This window comes from Electrona antarctica (assembly GCF_951216825.1).
Source record: "Electrona antarctica genome assembly, chromosome: 17".
NCBI lineage: Eukaryota > Metazoa > Chordata > Actinopteri > Myctophiformes > Myctophidae > Electrona > Electrona antarctica.
Window position 1 is genome coordinate 18,558,386 of NC_136798.1, and position 20,174 is coordinate 18,578,559.

Consider the following 20,174-nt stretch of genomic DNA (forward strand, 5'->3'; position numbering starts at 1 on the left):
CTCACATATTAATTTTCATGTTCACCCACAGAGAGAATCTCTCTCACACACACACACACACACACACACACACACACACACACACACACACACACACACACACACACACACACACATACACACACCCCGTTCACGGGATTTATTTTCAAAAGCTTGGTGCTCTTTTGAATTAACACTTGTGACTCTGCAGACATGTGGAAGCATGTCCTGTCTGGGTATCAGTTCACATGTCACTGACACCGCTGCCTCTGATGAGAGCCGCCAAACACAGGGGTACCTACCTACGTGTGTGTGTGGGGTGGGGGGTGTGATGGTTGAAACACTTGGCGTTGTGCCCTGTGCTGGTTTTGAGGTGATTCTTTTCTTTTTTTAAGAATGGCAGCTGAAAGTTTCTTTTTACACATAGATGCCAGTGCACTCATTCCCAAACCTTTGTGGATCATCAGGGCCCACTGTAGACACGGATTGATTCTTTCTGACTGACATGTGGGTGTGTGTGTCTCCCGGTGTATAGATTTTGTGCCTTGGTGAAACGGCGTGCGGAGGGTGCCCCCGCGGGCCGCCCCCGTGTGGTGCCTGGGCGTGCCGACTTCACCCCCCCCTCCCACCGCTGTGTGCCCGCCGACGTCGACCCCGAGCTGGTGTACCTCTGCAGACACGTCTATGACTTCCGCTACGGACGCATCCTCAAGAACCTTCAGTAGGAGGAGGCCTCGACGCAGACACAACCGACACCCAGCCAGTAGCCTCGCATTGAGGAACAGCCGTTGGAAGGACAACAGAACCCATGTCTTTACTGCTGGGGGGCCTAACAGTTACCGGGGGAGGTCGGGTGGGTGGGGCGGGGTTTGCTTGGAGGGGTAGAAGAGGGATTGGGGATGGGCAGTGGTTTTTTAGACAATGGTAACCATGAAGGGGACAGGGGTTCCCGATGCGTTCTGAAGCACAGATCTCTTTAACCGAATGAAGAGCAAGCCAAGACCCCGTCTCAGACCAGAAGGGCAAGGTGTGGGGGGGATGGGTGCAGACATGGCTTCAGTTCACAAATCATCACAGTGAGAGATGTGAGCTCAGCTCGGGTTCGCTGGCTTACGCGGCACTCAAGAGTTTACAAGGTCGCGTAACCGAATGATGGTATGTGTGGGCGGGGTGGGGCAGGACTGGCGTTACCGTAGAGGGGGCCCCTCGGTTTCCCTCAAGTGTCTTAGTGAAACAATCGTGTTGGTTCCGTTTGGTAATCCGGTGGTCTTGGTGGCTACTGGGTGCTTCTCAGATGATGCTTTGGTCGGAGGGAAGGGGCGCTTGTTATGAGAACACTACACATTGGCATTGGCATTCTGTCAGCAAAAGATGGTGAGTGTGAGTGAGTTGAGTGCATGCATGCTGTGCGGGATAAATGTGTGATGTTTGTTGAGCAGGCCTCCAGGCAGTCAGACCACACACGCAAGGTTTAAAGGAAGTGGAAGGTTCTCCTTCCTCTCTTTCTGCATGCCACAACAGTGCCAGGCACTGATGCGTTATCATCTTAAGACGGTGCCCTGTGTAAGCCCCAAACACTGTACCTGCTGTAGCTTGCTGGGAGGTGTAGATCTCTCTTTACCAAGCCCCACTCTCAAGAAAAAGTGCTTTAAAAAAAAAAGAAGTTGTAACCCCATAAAAAGTCCTGATGTGTTTTTAATGAACCCAAGGTTCCGTAGCCAAGCTAAACACGCTCAGCTACAGTAGGAGTCCTGCTGGGCAGAGGAAAAAGCTAAAGAGCCTCTCCCAGCAGTCTACTGCAGAGGGACAACCCCCCCCCCCCCCCCCCCCCCCCCCATCCACACCTCCCTTACTGAGGAGATGCGATGTTCCCCCACCCCTGTGTTAGTATGAGCTTACCCCGTCCACCTCCACTGTTCCCTGTGACTTGCCTTACGACTTGCAGGTAGAGCATTAGGCAGCTAGTCCCAGCCACAGAACGAGGAAGGCGTTAGAACGAACAGGCTTACTGTAGTTCCGAAAGAGGAGAGAGAGAAACAAGCCCTCACCAACACATATCCCCGTTGTCATTCATAACATATGACGCTATGATATGTGATCCCTGAAGACACACAACAAATACGTATCGATTTTTTTTATCCATTCGTGCTCGATAGCCCCTTTCCCATTTGCACTCAATGCCATACTTCCACTGGCAAATTTGTTCCGCGTTGGCGTTTGGTGTCACGTGGCAAAAATAGCTGAGCTACAAGATCAGCTAATTTCTAACACATCACACCACGTATGATGTGTAAGTGTAAATCGGAACTTAAATGTTTTTTTTTTATCTCTGCACAAATCTTTGGTCTGAATGAAATACCATGCGAAAAACATAATGGACAATGTGTGAATAACTGCCTCTGCAGGATGTAGTTTTATTCAGCAGTGTTATGGATTCCATGTGGGGAAGGGGCTTATGACACGGCTCATTGGAGGTGCACTCTTGTGTTGCTAATCTGTTAGCTCTAGCTGCTAGCCTTCTTGTGCTTTTGCATCCTGTAACGTTGTGCCGTACGGGAATGTCTGTCCTGTACTCCTCCAGTACACCTCTCCTCCTCCCCAAGATAAACCAAAGGTTGTCACACAAAGCAGAGCTCCTATTTCCTCACTCGGTCCTCCCCTACTTAGCACCCCCCCCCCCCCCCCTCCCCTTCTTACCTTGTTTGATTGCACTAATCCATTCCTTAATTAAAATGTCAATGATTGTGTTCAATGTTTTTTTTTATTTTTTATATATATATATTATTTTTTCCTTCTTTTTTTTATTTTCTTTCCCAGCTACTAATATGATACCGGGGAACAATACTGTGTATTATTCATGTGTGCGTGTTCGCCCGTGTGTGTGCGTGTGTGTGTGTGTATGTGGTAGAGAAGGGAAAAAGCCTGTCTCATGACATCATTGTCACTGCATTATGTTCCTGGTATTTCACCACTTAGCCTAGTCGTTATTATGCACAACCTGTTATATCTACTCCATATATGTACATGTATCTCTAAGCAGAATTGTTCCCTTTTGATTTGGGTCACCTGTTCTAAGTATATGTACTGCATATATGCGTATGTATACAGTATGGTTGATGTGATCCAAGTGTGAAAGCGAAAAAGTATTGAAATTTGGAACGTATGCCTGACTCGCTGTGCGTAAAAACGTAGCTCTGTGTTTTTTGGGGTTTGGGCTGGGGGGAGGGGGGCATTTTGATACATTAACCACTTAAGCCCGATATACAACAAGTAGTGAAAATAGCTAGCCTACAAGCTCACAACGTGCCGTATTATTGCGATGTCTTGTGAGCTTGTAGATCGGCTATTCTTTCCCACTTTAAAAACAATCTGAAAGATTATTTTCAAAGGTTATAATTTTCTTTGGACATTTCCCCCGAGAGGGATACCAGGGTTAAATTGGTTAAGACATGACAGTTTTTTTCCCCCCACTACGTTCATTCAGCATTGCCTTTGAAACCTTTCAAGTGTTTTTTTCTCTCGCGTTATATGCCAGAAAATGGCTAGTGTTGGGAGCGTGCGTACCTTTTTAGGGAGATGTAAAGAGTACCCGATCGCTTTCTCACGCGGCAAAGCGTCCCGTTCCCTCAGACACTGGATAATCTGTACGCTTTTGGAGTATTGTAGAAGCCATCGATGACCCGTTTCTCTGTTCAAATGACACAAATCACAGCCCAGAATTGCAGCTGAAACGAGCTCGTTTCCCAGAATCCTTGTGGTTAAAGTCAAAATTGATGATTGGGGATATTTATTACTATTATTCATGCCCAGATTATTTAGAAAATTAATATATATATATATATATACATATATTCTCCTACTTATAGATTTCTCCTTATTAAAAAAAATATTTTATTAATGTCGATTTCCTAAGATGGCATATGCAATATATTTTTTGAGTCGCTATTTTTGGAAAAATGAACTCAACTGAATCATGATTTAAAAAGAAGAAAAAAAACATATTACTTTCTTTTGAAACTAATTTCGGATTTAAATCAAGATTTAACCAAATAAGAGGAAAGAATTGATTGCGGATGGGAGTGAGGGGGTTGTTGAGATCTGACCCCAAAGCCTGGCCGGATAGGAAGATCATGGACATGGCATTGGAGATGTTGTTTTTTCTTCTGATGAAGTGTACATATCCGAGCCTAAATCTTAACCCAGGAAGCTCCGGGCACTCTTTAAGCCTAATGTATACTCCATAGTATGACATGTCACTCGCCTAAAAGAACAGATATGTGATACACAACATTAGGTGTTGGATCTGTTTCTTTTTGGCTAATGACATCCTCCCGCGATGGAATATGAATTAAGCCTTATAAACAAGCAGACAAACCAATGCACAGTGAAGTAGTATTTTTGCAAGATCTGTAATGACTATATTTAAAGATAAAAGAGGAAGAAAAAATAAATGCTATTTAAACCATACGATATATTAAGATTTCAATTTAACTTATTTGGAAATATTGTGTTTTAATTGATATAAAAGAATTATGTTTCTGAGATGCTTGCGGTTGCGGATTAAAAAAAATATTTTTTCCGTTTGTTTGTAACTTATGAGTTTGGAGATGAACTCGAGTAGCAGTTGAATTAAGATGTAAATGTTATTAGTTTGTATTAAGTAAGAGATATGACTTTGGTATCAGGGGTGGAGACCAAACCAAAGCACACCCTGGCAGGCAGGAGGGCACAAGAATCACATTCCATCTATTATTCCTTTAAAGGTGGTGTAAACGGCTCTGTATTCTGATAGCAATCATTGTTGTTTGTTCAGTTATGGCGTCTCTAGATCTTTAATAAACAGAAAATAGATGATAAGATGATAAACAGAATACAGGATGAACAAGTGAAATATCATCACGTGATTAAACAAAGAATATTAGACCAAATTGGAACTGGAACAACTGTAATATTGAAACTGATAAATGGATACTCTCTCTTGGTTGGATATAATTGGTAACCCACCCAAACATTTATTTTCTGTTTACTAAGCTGAAAGATATGGATAGATGCCCTGTTACTGAACAAACGCTCTATATAGCACTTACACCACCTTTAATGGGTTTAAATGCGAGGTGTTAAGTTGACCAGTCTGATCCCCAGCCTTGCGAGAAGAGATGGTGGTGGGTGTGGCCTCTTGTGTCTCTCCTGCCCGTCCTGACTGACTGACTGACCTTATAAAGCGTTGACGTCTGGGAGACAATGCCACGGCAACCGGCGGGTCACCTGAGCCCCCATTGATTTGTCCAATCAGGGCCTTAGAGAGAGAGACACAACTTGAGACAGGGACAGGACAGCGGTGCCCTCCAGGCTCCAGGAACAAGATGCCTCCCTTTGTCGTTGATAGGCATGTCCCCAAAACTGACCTTTTTAGTTCAGCTAAGTCTATGATGGTTAAGAACCAAGGAACTAATGACTCTGATGCCCCTTTTCCACCGGGGTTGGACCGGTTATTTTTTTCCCGCCTAATGTTGAACCAGTGTTTCCACTGAAAATGAAATGGTTCAGATAGGGATGGAGCTCGAAAACCGATACCCGAAAAGATCCAATAACAAGCTTATTGATTACCCGTTATCAATAAGCTTTAAGCTTATCAAGCCTGTTATTGAGCATAGTATGGCCCATGACGTCATGTTTAAACAATCAAGACAAGAGGCAATCAAGAAATAAATGTAATCACCCATGCTTGCACCAACATGTCGGTCTAAAAATATATTGATACCTGCAGTGCCAACCAGCGCTCCCCAGGTAAACAAAATTACGCTTTTAAAGTGACGGTACACACATTAACCAGTTAACAGTTACTTCAATATTATTTTCCCAAAATAAAAAGGTCAATTGCCTTCTGTCTGTTAGAAAAGTACTGTATTTGAAGGCCCTAGTAAAATATACTGGTTCTGTTCAGAATTTATTGTTGTCTCCCGTCTTTCCACAAATTAATAGAAAATGCTCGATAAGGACCCGGCTCGATAAGGTGATCGTTATTAATAACAATGAACGAGCTCCATCCCTATTCAGAACCCTGAAAGTTGGTTCGGAACTGGAACCCAAAAAATGGCCGCCGGTTCCGTGAAAGCGCCATGGTTCCAAGAATCTAGAACTGAACCAGTTCTAGAACCAAAGTTATTTTGCTGGAACTGAATTCATCTTTGAAATGTATCCTTGAAATTTAAAATGTTTGAGAACCACTGCCTTAGATCAAGCACCTGATCCAAGAGCAGTTTCAGAGTTCATTGTCATGGACGGGCATGCCCTTAAACTGACCTTAGATATCTTAAAACTGACCTTAGATAACTTGAATATCTGTTGGGAGTCTGTTCTACTTGTTGGAGCCCGAGGGCCACCTTCACATGAATCAGCGTCATTGATGGGTTGTGTTTATTTCAGCGCTGAGAAATACTTGTCTAGTACTAAATCTATTGGCGACTTGAAGATGTTTGATGTTCGTGTCTGCTTCTTTTATCCAGACAACCAGGATCAGCTTGGTCACCGTTGCCTTTCTCCCAGACGTGCATTTACAGTGTTTGGCCCCTAGAGGGCAGGAATCCTAGATCTGCAGAACTGCCTCGGCAACCCAACCGCTGTTTAACAATAACAGTACCCACCCTCCGCATCACCGACTCCCCTTGTCGCATCACCCCCTTACGGCTGTTGAGGAATGTAGGAGACACAGTATTACTAGCCTCGGAAACCCAGACGTTTTCAGCAGGGGGAGAAGGGAGACGTGTGGGGGGTTGTTGGACAGCTGTTGGGCAGTACTGTAGCCCATAGCCCCTGTCTGTGACATCACCCATCGCTGTAGCTTGGATGGGTGAGGTCACAGGTGGGACTAGGAGGAAGTATAAGCCATCAGCCTTTCTGTTGAGGGCCCACAGTTGTGGAATTGGTATAAATACATTTTGTATATAGGTCCTACTGTATCATTGCTCTTGGGCAGAAACTTTTTATCTCCATATTTCAACTTTTTGTGTGTGTTTTTCCTAAATGAATACCCTACTTTGCAAAAGTAGCAAAAGAATAGCCGATCTACAAGCTCACAACACGTCGCACCACATTGTGAGTATCTAGATGGGCTATTTTTGCAATTTTTGAAACAATTTTAAAATGAAAGTTTGTCTGTTTTTTTGGTTTTGTTTAGTTTTTTCAATATTGAACCAATGAATAGTATTACCAAGAGCTTGTGACTAACTAATAACTCTGGTTGTGGAACAGGTTGTTTTTGTCATCTCCTGAAAGGTAACACTTCTGGACATGCCAGCTTTCCACCATGATTCTATGATTCCATGATTCCGTCTGTTGGGTGGAAACCTCATAATATGAGGTTTCCACCCGACTATTTTTTGAATTTTAATCCTGAATAGTAACAGCTTTGGACATATTATGTCCAAAGCTGTTACTATTCAGGATTCAAATTCAAAAATAGCAAAAGTAGCAGATCTACAAGCTCCAACACGTGAAGCTTAGAGATGTTGTACTTTTGATGCTTTTGTACGACGCTGTATTATGTGATCAAGTAGGGCAGTGGTTTTCAACCAGTGGTACTTGAGGGGGTTCCAGGTGGTCCCCAGCTTAAATAATAGAGTTGGCAACCCAATGGATCCTTATGAATCTTTAACTCTTGAGAGTGTAAAATGAAACCAAATGGACCGGGTCCATTTGGTTTCATTTTACACTCTCAAGAGTTACAATTTGTATTACTTAATTTACAAGACGTCTACACAATTAGAGAATATAATCTTTATTTAATTTTATTCGAATGGTACCACATTCGGTGGCTGCACATTAATTAAAGCATGAAATTGTGGACAAAATCTTATCCAACGACAATAAAATATTCTTTAGTTTTAGGTCTGAGAGGCTACATCTCATGGTGGTCCGTGGCTCAAATGCTGAATAAATAATGGACCTTGATGTGAAAAAGGTTGAGAACCACTGAAGTAGGGTGTTAAATCACAACAACAAAAACAAATCACAAAATTAGAATATGGAGATAGGAGGTTTCTGCCCCCACAGTAACAGATTATGATCTTTTAGGCTGACATGAGCAGAGTTGTATCTGGTGTTACCAACGGCCCTGCATGGACAGAGACGGGCCGTCTCTGTGTATGTACGGTTTCCACGGTCACAGGGGTCAATCACTCGGTGAACTCGGACCTTAACCCATGCTACCCAGAAGGTGTACGAATGCGGTTCGCTTGGCGAACCAAAAAAACGAAGCACCCAAACCGACCCATAAACTCCTGCTTTACGTGCTCTGTATTGATGCTTCTTGTTGACATATATTTTGATATATTTGGAAGAGGGGAGGGGAAATCACATGGGGCTGGGGTATTAAAATCTAGTTATTTTTGGAGTAGAGAAACAATGTGTGTATCAGATTATTGTCACTTTGTCTCTAAAAATCTCTTGGATTGTTTTGTTTTTTTTGTTTTTCTTTTGGAAGAATTATATAACATCCCTGCTGATTTGATGTTTCATTGAAAGAATATTTATAAAGTTTAAGTCCTTTGTGAAAATCCTGTGTGTTGGTTTTTATTTTTTATTGCATTTTGACACCTAAAACATTACCTGTAGACTTTGTGAAATGTAGTACTAGCATGCAAACATTGTGATTGTGATTGTGTTTGTTTCGTTGAGCTAGCAAAGAAGTCACTCTGTGGGTAAAGTCCATTATATCAAAGCTTTGCTGGTGGAAATCCAACTACCCACATTGTCCAGCTAATACTATAGGCCTACCCTAAAAATAGACATATTTTAACCACTTTCAACCTGCCGTCCCTGTTTTGGGCACGTCGAGACAGGTGATGTTTTTTAATGGAATTTCATTTAACTTTGTATTTTAATTTGAACCCGGTTTCCTGCGCAGACTTGCTGAAATGTTTGCCATTGAGCTAATAATAGAGCCTGCCTGCTTGCTCAGGGGATAAATTAAATCTTGACCATCAGGTCAGAATTTGTGTCAGATCCTGTGTCTAGGTGAGACATGATCTCTGACACATTCTAAATGGAAGAGCAGAGAGACTAAATACAACGATCCCAATTGTATAAGTTATATATCGTATTAACATACAGATTGGACACATTTTTATTTTATCCACAAAAAAAAGTTGCATAGTTTAACTCGGTCTCCACTTCAGTTATAGAATTAATGCCATTTGTATTTGTGCCTACTTAGTTACTCTGTAAAATGAATGAATATGCATTACACTGTTAATGATATTAATAGTAAATAAGTGAACACATGTGTAACATTCCCTACCACTGTACCGCTGCTCTTTTTTTGTATTATTGAAACTCCTACAGCAAAAGCAAGTTCTGTCCAATAATGTCACGCAGTCTCCACAGGAGGGCAGCAGAGGGATGACATCTAAAGTTCAGATGTTCTCTGACCAATGCTCTGTTCATGTCCATATAATAGTGGAAAGTCTGGTGACGTGAGGTTATATATCCACAGTGGAGCCAAAAGACATCAGATATGTTTCATTACTTTAATATCACATATTTTATGATGACTATTTTCAGGTATTATGTTTTATTGAAGAGGCCAGATGAGATGGGCTGGGAGGAGAAGGTGGATAGGAGAGACACAGGTCTTGATCGAGCTTGAATCCAGAAGAATGTCAAGAAGATGATACTGACAGCACCCCGCTCACCTCCAGTCTTCACCAGGTTATCTTGTAATAAAACACCTTCCTTTCAGCCACTAGAAAATGTCCTGTTGGGTGCTTATATATAACTGTTGTGTGCCTTTCTTAAAACTTGATTTAGCCAGCTGAATTGAATCACAACATAAAGCTTCTTTGTTAACTTGCTTTAGTGACTCAACCATCAACAAAGTTACACCACATGTGTGCCCCTACATTATTCTGTCTCCATCCTACATGTGACCTATTCTAACCAACCAATACATGACAAGTCCCAATTTCCATTGGGAGTTAAAGGGACACTTCACCCCTTTTGCAACTAGATCTTATTTTAATGATGTTTGGGAGACAAGAAACACTTTCCTGGGGGGTTTTAATGTGGGTAATATGTGTTTATAGATATTTTAGTATTTCAAAGTGTCCAGCTATCGCTCCGGTTCAGTCTCTATCATTTTATTACTCTATGGGCACGACAAAAGAATCGCTCACGGCAGGAGTCTCTTCCTGGTTTTTAGACAGCTGGTGGATGGAAATGAAGCTCCACCCGCGTGGTAAAAGCGTTACTGGTTTTCTGGCCGACGGCTTTCTGGCAAACTCCTGCCGTTGAGCGATTTTCTTTGTTGCGCCTTGTCGCCTAGGTGTGGGTGTACTGTGAGACAACATGTAGTCCAGGAAGTAAGTGAGGCCAGTGTCCTTGACATCATGGACACTTGGAAATACTAAAATATCTAAAAACACATATTACCCACATAAAAACCCCAGGAAAGTGTTTCTTGTCTCCCAAACATCATTAAAATTAGATCTGGTTGCAAAAGGGGTGAACTATCGTATCCGGGGGAAATACATCTGACGGATGTTCCGGCACGACACTTAGGTTGTGACCAGGCTTTTAAATTTCTCTTCGCAGATGAGTAAGGCTGGGACCTACGGCTAACGTCCTCCTGGTGGGGGCTCCTCACTGGCAGGTGAGTCAGTAGGATACAACAGCAAGTGACAACACAGAAGTGTGTGTGAGGAGGAATAAATTGACATGACTAAATTGGGGAGACAAATGGGGTTAAAAAATAATTGGCTACTCTAAATATAGGTTGTAAAGGTAAATGGCAGCAGAGGTAGTGTGAGTTTAGCATTGACCACAGATTAGACAGATTGCTGCCATGGGTGTCTTACGCATCGTCACCTGATTGTTACCTCTGATTCCTTTTGTATCTGTCCTGTCCCTGTTCCCGGGAGAGCTACCGTCCTTCTCCACTCACAAAGACTTTAGGCAGATCCATCATATTGGGATGGTGATATATGATTTGTTTTCAAAGCAGCGGGTGCATATGTTTGTTGGCGGCTATTCCAGACAGCAACTACATTGAATTTAGATGTCCCCTAACATATTGGTAGGTAGGCAATTAGGCGGAGATTGTTTTTGACTTTGAACAGACCTAGACCGCAGCCCTGCATGTGCTAGAGAGCTAATAACAGCTTCTCGTGTCCATTACACAGACTTGACAGAGAGGGGATAACACTAGCCAGCTGTAAGCTTTGCTTTTGAGACGTTAGAAGTCCCTCTACACTGAGGACCGGCTCAGTAGGACATTAAAGAACATTAGCGGGCGGTAATTGGATAATAACTGCACTGAGTTGTCATTCAATACAAGGATAATGTAGCTTGAGCCTTTCACAAACTCCAGGCATAAAAGAAGATGACACTCCAAGACGGGTTATTGTCACACTGACTGGAGTGTTCTTCCAGCACCCTCAGCTGATTGAAGTGGATGATCTTGAGGAAGTGCAGACAATTTGGACATGGACAGCAAATAGATGCACTTAGACAGCGTCTATGGAAGAGGCAGAGCAGCAAATAGAAGCATCTACCAGAGAGATAGAGAGGAAGAGAGCAAAGCAATCCCGGTGAATGCGAAATCGACAGAAAACCAGCTTACACCGGGGAAACCTCTGGTACAATAGCCTAACTGGCCTGGCCTGTTGTCCTCCGCTGTTGTAATTACCACGCTCGGCTTACTGTCCCCTTGATGACTGTAATTAATCAAGTTCTTCTGCCCCTTAATCTGAGAATCTGCATCGTTCTTACTGTGCGTCAGGCTGGCCTCGCCGGATGGCAGCGTGATACAAGCGCTTTGGGGGGTCGGGGGGATCACAATTGTGCATGTCGGCAACTTTTATTCACAACAGCAAAAATGCTTAATTCCATCATCAGCCATGTTGCCAGGAGGTGTGTGTGTGTGAGTGTGTGTGTGTGTGTGTGTGTGTGTGTGTGTGTGTGTGTGTGTGTGTGTGTGTGTGTGTGTGTGTGTGTGTGTGTGTGTGTGTGTGTGTGTGTGTGTGTGTGTGTGTGACTGTTCCTCCAGTCAGTGTGACAATAACCCGTCTTGGAGTGTGTGTGTGTGTGCGCGCGTGTGCCTGCGTGCGTGCGTGCGTGCGTGCGTGCGTTTCTTAGTGCATAGCTCAGTAATTGTTACCCATCCATCCGTCCTCTTCGATGTCTCCCCTTTGACTGATACCTGTCCATTTAAACTCTAGACGGGCCTACCCCAAAGTTATTTGTGAAGCCGTGCCCGGCAGCCGGTGAAAACTAGAGTTCTCAACAGGCCCGAAAATTAAGGCCCGGCCCTACCTGGGCCCTCATCAAACCCTGTACACTCAAGACACTGCCCCCACTGCCACCCTTAGATCTCCATATATGGAGCTGACCTGTTCCATATGTTGATCTGTAGGGGTGGGACGATATGGGTTCCTCACGATACGATATATATCGCGATATTAGGCCCTCGATAACGATAATATCACGATATTCGATATATTGCGATATTTGCGATATATCGATATATTGTATGAAATTTCATCAACGATATATCACGATATCTGCAACTACAAAATACTTGGAACTGAAAAAATGCAGCATTTTGTATTCCCACAAAGCTGTTTGGAGACTTGGACAAATCACCATCCAGTAATTCAGTACTTCTGGTTGCTGTGGAATCTGAGTGGGATTTGCTTTATTTTTACTGTCATTTCCTCCTTTTCTAAACATGTTGTTCATCATTATGAACAACATTTTTTTTTCCCGATATCGATATTTTAATAATCAATATCGATTATTTATCGCGGGAGGACGTATCGATATATATCGCCATATCGATATTTCAGCACACCCCTATTGATCTGACCTCATCAAACCCTGTACACTCAAGACACACTCCATACATGTATATGGCCAGTGCACGCGACCTCGCCCTTAGGCGTCTTACTGGTACTATACTACTTGTACTTGTTGTGAGCTTGTGTGACATCGCCGCACAAGTTACCACTATAAATCAGGAATAACTCTAACCTTAAACATCTAACCTCTAAATGCCTACTCCTAACGCTGACACTAGCCTGGATCTTTTCAGGTTGGGGTTGTTGTAATCCTAACTCTAAGAACATTCGTTTTCCATATAAAACAACTGTTTATTGTGAGGACCAAGACACACGCACGCACGCACGCACGCACGCACGCACACACGCGCACACACACACACACACTCCTGGGCTGAGGGCTTCAGATGGCTTACTGAGGCCTTAATCTGTCCTTAGAGTGACATCATCACCCTCCTCCCAGCACCCGGTGCGTGCTCCTCTCTTCATAGAACAAGGGATGAAAGGGAGGGAGGGAGAGAGAGGGAGAGAGGGAGGAGGGAGGGGTATAGGTGGTGGTGGTGGTTTAGGAAGGAAGGTCACTCATAGCTCATCAAGCTGTGGTAATACAGTACTGTAGGTAAGCGAGTGTCAGCCTACACGCCCACACACACACACACACACACACACACACACACACACACAGTCGTCAGGTCAGGGCATGGCAGCGGGCAGCATGGCAGGGTTGTTCTCCTTGTCTCTCATGGATGCGGGGGTGGAGGACCAGGGTGTGGGCATGGAGGAGACGGGCCACGGCCTGCCGCCGGCGCCGGGGGCAGGGGCGGCAGCCATGATGCACAGGGAGAGCTACAACAGCGAGTCCCTGCTGAGCACAGACTTCATGACAGGTCAGTAGACTCAGTACCACTATACAGTACCACTATCACCACAGCAGCAGTGGTGGAAAGAGTACTCAATTGTTTTACTTAAGTCAAAGTATCAATACTGCAATGTAGAACAGAACTACTCCATTATGAGTAAAAGTCCGGAACTCAAAATGTACAAAAGTTTTGGCATCAAAATGTAGGCCTACTTAACTCACTCAGTGCCACAGGACGCCTTTGGACGCCTCCCCTTTATAGTACCAAAAGTAGAAAGTGCTCACAATTCAGAATGTCCCATTTCAAGTTTTCAAATGTATACAAATAATTTGAAACTAGCAGATCTACAAGCTCACAATGCGTCGCGACGCATTGTGAGCAGTGTTGGGTCAGCTACATGTAGCTTAACTTGCCCAACACTGGTTTTAATTATTTATTTGATGTTTTTTTCCAGTAAGAATTGAGGCTCGAATACCTGCACGTAAGCCAATAGATCTATTAAAGTTAATTGATAGGCCTATTAGCTATGATTCATTGTTATCTGCAGTGTTTGGGCAAATTAAGCTACATGTAGCTGACCCAACACTGCAAAACAGTAAATCATAGCTAATTGGCCTATTAATTAACTTTAATAGACCTATTGCTTACTCCACTATATGTGCAGGTATTCAAGCCTCAATTCTTACTGGAAAAAAAACATCAAATAAATAATTAAAACCAGTTTTGGGCAAGTTAAGCTACATGTAACTGACCCAACACTGCCGAAATGTATACAGTAGGTGTTTAATGTATGTTTTGTAATAATAATGAAAGTAACTAGGCCTAGTAACTAAAGCTTTCAATATAAATGTAGTGGAGTAAAAGTACAATATTTGCCTCTGAAATGTAGTGGAGTAGAAGTAAAAGTATTGGAAATTGGAAATACTCAAGTAAACACTCAAGTATTTTTACACCACTGTTACATGACCAGTTACATGACATGTCAGTACTAGTACCACCACACCCGTTACACAATCTGGGAACCCATCTGCAAAACAAAGGGAAAACGGCGCCCTCTTTTCCTTGTAAGTCAACAGTCTGTCTCGAGAGACTACCAGTTACATGACAGGTCGGTACCACCAGTCAGGTTGATAAAAAATAATAAACAAGCTAAAAGATATCATCACCGTTGGGCAGAAACCTCCTATCTCAATATTTTACCTTGTTTGTTCATAGATTAACACCTTACTTCATCATACTTCAGCGTCACACAAAACCATCAAAAGTTGAATCCTGAAAAGTAACAGTTTTGGACATTGGAGGTTTCCACCCGACATAGATGATGTGTGATGAATGAATAGAATAGAAGCTAATGAATAGAAGCTAAGGTGTTTTTTTCAACAGTGGTTATAATATAAACTTGTTAAAAATAGTTAAATAGCTCTATATTCCAATCAGGAGAGATGGGAGCGGTTTTTCAGCGTCTTGCTCAAGGGCAAGACACCGAGCACTGCTTACTCCTCAATTCTAGAAATCCCTAAAAAGCAGACCTGTGTTTGAATCCAATACACTTTGTCGACATTAACATCCGCTCATTACTGACTGATGACAGCACCAACCACCTCAGGGCTGACAGAGTACAGCTAAAGACAGTCTTTAACAACATGAACCATAGCCTCCCTATTCTGGCCATGTCAGAATAGGCAAACATTTGCAGAAAATAGGCAAACATTCAGCCAAAATAGCCCATCTGCAGAGGGAAAAAATCAGGGGACCAAGAACAGACCTCTGCGGCACCCCGGTCGACTAATATATGGTTTAAGTGGTTGAGCCGTAACTACTTTCAACCTGGTGTGTCCCTGTAAGAAAACATGTTAACATTTGTATTTATTTTTCCCCCCCAAAAGGTTCACACAATGTGTTCTTGTAGATGTGCTATTTAAGCCCTATGGTTGGCCGGAGTCCCTCAGGGCTCTATACTTGTGTATTTTTAGTTTTCTGTTATTGTGGGGAAAGCTCTTGCTTAATGTAAATCGCTCTGGATTAAGAGCGTCTGCTAAGTAAATTGTAAGCTTTGCTGAAATATATAACCACTCGACAAGCTCACAACGCATCTCGTTGCGACGCGCTGTGAGCTTGTCGATCTGCTATTCTCTGCTAAACGTTTTCCCCACAATACGGATGCTGGGGGTTTAAGTGGTTAAATGGTTAAGGACTTAACAGGTGTGTGTCAGGGCCCGCCACGGGGGGCTCATGTCTGGAACGCCGCGTGACACGTGTGTGAAATCACAACAGGTTTCATCCCTGGAAAGGCCCTTCCATTGTCTGGTGACCTTATTTTGTATCTGCATTATTTACCAACCCACCTTGCAGCACTGCCCCAGGTGGGCAAATACCAACCCACCTTGCAGCACTGCCCCGAGTGGGCAAATACCAACCCACCTTGCAGCACTGCAAGTGCCGAGTGGGCAAAGTAAAGTCAATCTTTCAGTATAGTGGTTCCTCCGTATAGCTGCTGAAGTGAAGTTGTCTACTCCAGGCACTGCGGGCTGTGCTGGAATTTGCCTTGCTTGGCTGCGGAGATTTGGGGAAGGGCCCTGTCCCCCCAGGGATATTAGTCGCAGTGGAATAATATACGAAGGCTTGCCTGCCTGTGCGTGCGTGCGTGCGTGCGTGCGTGCGTGCGTGCGTGCGTGCGTGCGTGCGTGCGTGCGTGCGTGCGTGCGTGCGTGCGTGCCTGTGTGCAGAGTGCTGATATGAATGGACAGATGCTGTTTCTCCATTCAGGAAGCACCATCTGTGAGCTGAGATTAAAACAGTCACTATAGCACTCCATCCCTGTGCTGGAGTTTTGCCTCGGCGTGTATTGGAGTTTGTCAATATGCATAATGTGTGTGTGTGTGTGTGTGTGTGTGTGTGTGTGTGTGTGTGTGTGTGTGTGTGTGTGTGTGTGTGTGTGTGTGTGTGTGTGTGTGTGTGTGTGTGTGTGACACTGTGCGTGTGCGTGTGCGTGTGCGTGTGTGTGTGTGTGCGCGTGCCTACTTTTGTGTTGTGAGTTAATGGAACTGTGTGCGTGCGTGCATGCATGCTTGCAGGCTTGCGTGTGTTTACCTTTGCATGGCAACCAGTCAGATCGAGGAGTGTGTATACTGTGCATGCATGCTTGAGATGGTGCAGAGATTGAGGTGTGTGTGTGTGTGTGTGTGTGTGTGTGTGTGTGTGTGTGTGTGTGTGTGTGTGTGTGTGTGTGTGTGTGTGTGTGTGTGTGTGTGTGTGTGTGTGGGGGGGGGGGGGGGGGGGGGGTCTGCTAATTCCCTTTTACAGCATCGGGATTATGGGGCTATTCTAATCCCAATCCCATATGGGCTGGGCGGAGGTGGCACAGCGATGATGTCACCGCCAGGGCAAGAATAGAAGCAGCAAATCACAGGCTAGGGGTCCACAGAGTCAACACTCTGTGGATTATGGCTGATTATGGCTGACGGGCTGCATGCTTGGCTGGATGTGGGGAGAATTCTATTGGAAAACCGAATAACCGAATAACAATAGTATATCTATAGATATGATCTTTTTTTTAATTTGTTTTACAAAAACATTTTCATTTTTTTTAATGTGCCCAAGATATAGGTGCCAGGGTTAATGTATAGGTGCCAGGGTTAATGTATAGGTGCCAAGGTTAATGTATAGGTGCCAGGGTTAATGTATAGGTGCCAGGGTTAATGTATAGGTGCCAGGGTTAATGTATAGGTGCCAGGGTTAATGTATAGGTGCCAGGGTTAATGTATAGGTGCCAGGGTTAATGTATAGGTGCCAAGGTTAATGTATAGGTGCCAGGGTTAATGTATAGGTGCCAGGGTTAATGTATAGGTGCCAGGGTTAATGTATAGGTGCCAGGGTTAATGTATAGGTGCCAAGGTTAATGTATAGGTGCCAGGGTTAATGTATAGGTGCCAGGGTTAATGTATAGGTGCCAGGGTTAATGTATAGGTGCCAGGGTTAATGTATAGGTGCCAGGGTTAATGTGATAAATCAGATATAGGTGCCAGGGTTAATGTATAGGTGCCAGGGTTAATGTATAGGTGCCAAGGTTAATGTATAGGTGCCAGGGTTAATGTATAGGTGCCAGGGTTAATGTATAGGTGCCAGGGTTAATGTATAGGTGCCAGGGTTAATGTATAGGTGCCAGGGTTAATGTATAGGTGCCAAGGTTAATGTATAGGTGCCAGGGTTAATGTATAGGTGCCAGGGTTAATGTATAGGTGCCAGGGTTAATGTATAGGTGCCAGGGTTAATGTATAGGTGCCAGGGTTAATGTGATAAATCAGATATAGGTGCCAGGGTTAATGTATAGGTGCCAGGGTTAATGTATAGGTGCCAGGGTTAATGTATAGGTGAAATGAAATGAAATGAAATCTATATTTACCCAGGGTATCTGGGCTAAGCTCAAGAACTTGTTTCCAGCCAGGCCCTGCTCATAGAACACATTTCATCGTAGTGGTTCAATGCCTTGTTCAAGGGCACTTCAGCGGTGGTAATTTTAACGTGTCGGACGGCTGATTCGAACTAGGAACCTTCCGGTATCAAGACCGCGCCGCTATCCGTTCGGCCACCGGTGCCAGGGTTAATGTGATAAATCAGATATAGGTGCCAGGGTTAATGTATAGGTGCCAGGGTTAATGTGATAAATCAGATATAGGTGCCAGGGTTAATGTATAGGTGCCAGGGTTAATGTATAGGTGCCAGGGTTAATGTATAGGTGCCAGGGTTAATGTATAGGTGCCAGGGTTAATGTGATAAATCAGATATAGGTGCCAGGGTTAATGTGATAAATCAGATATAGGTGCCATGGGTTAATGTGATAAATCAGATATAGGTACCAGGGTTAATGTGATAAATATATATAGGTGCCAGGGTTAATGTGATAAACAGATATAGGTGCCAGGGTTAATGTGATAAATCAGATATAGGTGCCAGGGTTAATGTGATAAATCAGATATAGGTACCAGGGTTAATGTGATAAATATATATAGGTGCCAGGGTTAATGTGATAAATCAGATATAGGTGCCAGGGTTAATGTGATAAATAGATATAGGTGCCAGGGTTAATGTGATAAATAGATATAGGTGCCAGGGTTAATGTGATAAATAGATATAGGTGCCAGGGTTAATGTGATAAATATATATAGGTGCCAGGGTTAATGTGATAAATATATATAGGTGCCAGGGTTAATGTGATAAATCAGATATAGGTGCCAGGGTTAATGTGATAAATCAGATATAGGTGCCAGGGTTAATGTGATAAATAGATATAGGTGCCAGGGTTAATGTGATAAATAGATATAGGTGCCAGGGTTAATGTGATAAATCAGATATAGGTTCCAGGGTTAATGTGATAAATAGATATAGGTACCAGGGTTAATGTGATAAATAGATATAGGTGCCAGGGTTAATGTGATAAATAGATATAGTACCAGGGTTATGTGATAAATAGATATAGGTGCCAGGGTTAATGTGATAAATAGATATAGGTGCCAGGGTTAATGTGATAAATAGATATAGGTACCAGGGTTATGTGATAAATCAGATATAGGTGCCAGGGTTAATGTGATAAATAGATATAGGTACCAGGGTTAATGTGATAAAGCAGATATAGGTGCCAGGGTTAATGTGATAAATAGATATAGGTACCAGGGTTAATGTGATAAATAGATATAGGTGCCAGGGTTAATGTGATAAATATATATAGGTGCCAGGGTTAATGTGATAAATAGATATAGGTACCAGGGTTAATGTGATAAATAGATATAGGTGCCAGGGTTAATGTGATAAATATATATAGGTGCCAGGGTTAATGTGATAAATAGATATAGGTACCAGGGTTAATGTGATAAATAGATATAGGTGCCAGGGTTAATGTGATAAATATATATAGGTGCCAGGGTTAATGTGATAAATAGATATAGGTACCAGGGTTAATGTGATAAATAGATATAGGTGCCAGGGTTAATGTGATAAATAGATATAGGTGCCAGGGTTAATGTGATAAATATATATAGGTGCCAGGGTTAATGTGATAAATAGATATAGGTACCAGGGTTAATGTGATAAATAGATATAGGTGCCAGGGTTAATGTGATAAATATATATAGGTGCCAGGGTTAATGTGATAAATAGATATAGGTACCAGGGTTAATGTGATAAATAGATATAGGTACCAGGGTTAATGTGATAAATAGATATAGGTGCCAGGGTTAATGTGATAAATAGATATAGGTGCCAGGGTTAATGTGATAAATATATATAGGTGCCAGGGTTAATGTGATAAATAGATATAGGTGCCAGGGTTAATGTGATAAATAGATATAGGTGCCAGGGTTAATGTGATAAATAGATATAGGTGCCAGGGTTAATGTGATAAATATATATAGGTGCCAGGGTTAATGTGATAAATAGATATAGGTACCAGGGTTAATGTGATAAATAGATATAGGTGCCAGGGTTAATGTGATAAATATATATAGGT

The 20,174-nt window shown here is 43.0% G+C and overlaps 1 protein-coding gene across 1 annotated transcript in view; it reads left to right on the top strand.

Moving 5' to 3' along the window:
- LOC306940437 (uncharacterized protein) overlaps positions 1-803 on the top strand; it is a 37,999-nt gene extending 37,196 nt beyond the window's left edge. Inside the window, exon 7 of the mRNA XM_079525517.1 lies at positions 515-803. Coding sequence (XP_079381643.1) covers positions 515-704 — 190 coding nt within the window. The 3' untranslated portion in view covers positions 705-803. The remainder of the gene's footprint in view (positions 1-514) is intronic.
- The last annotated feature ends 19,371 nt before the right edge of the window (positions 804-20,174 follow it).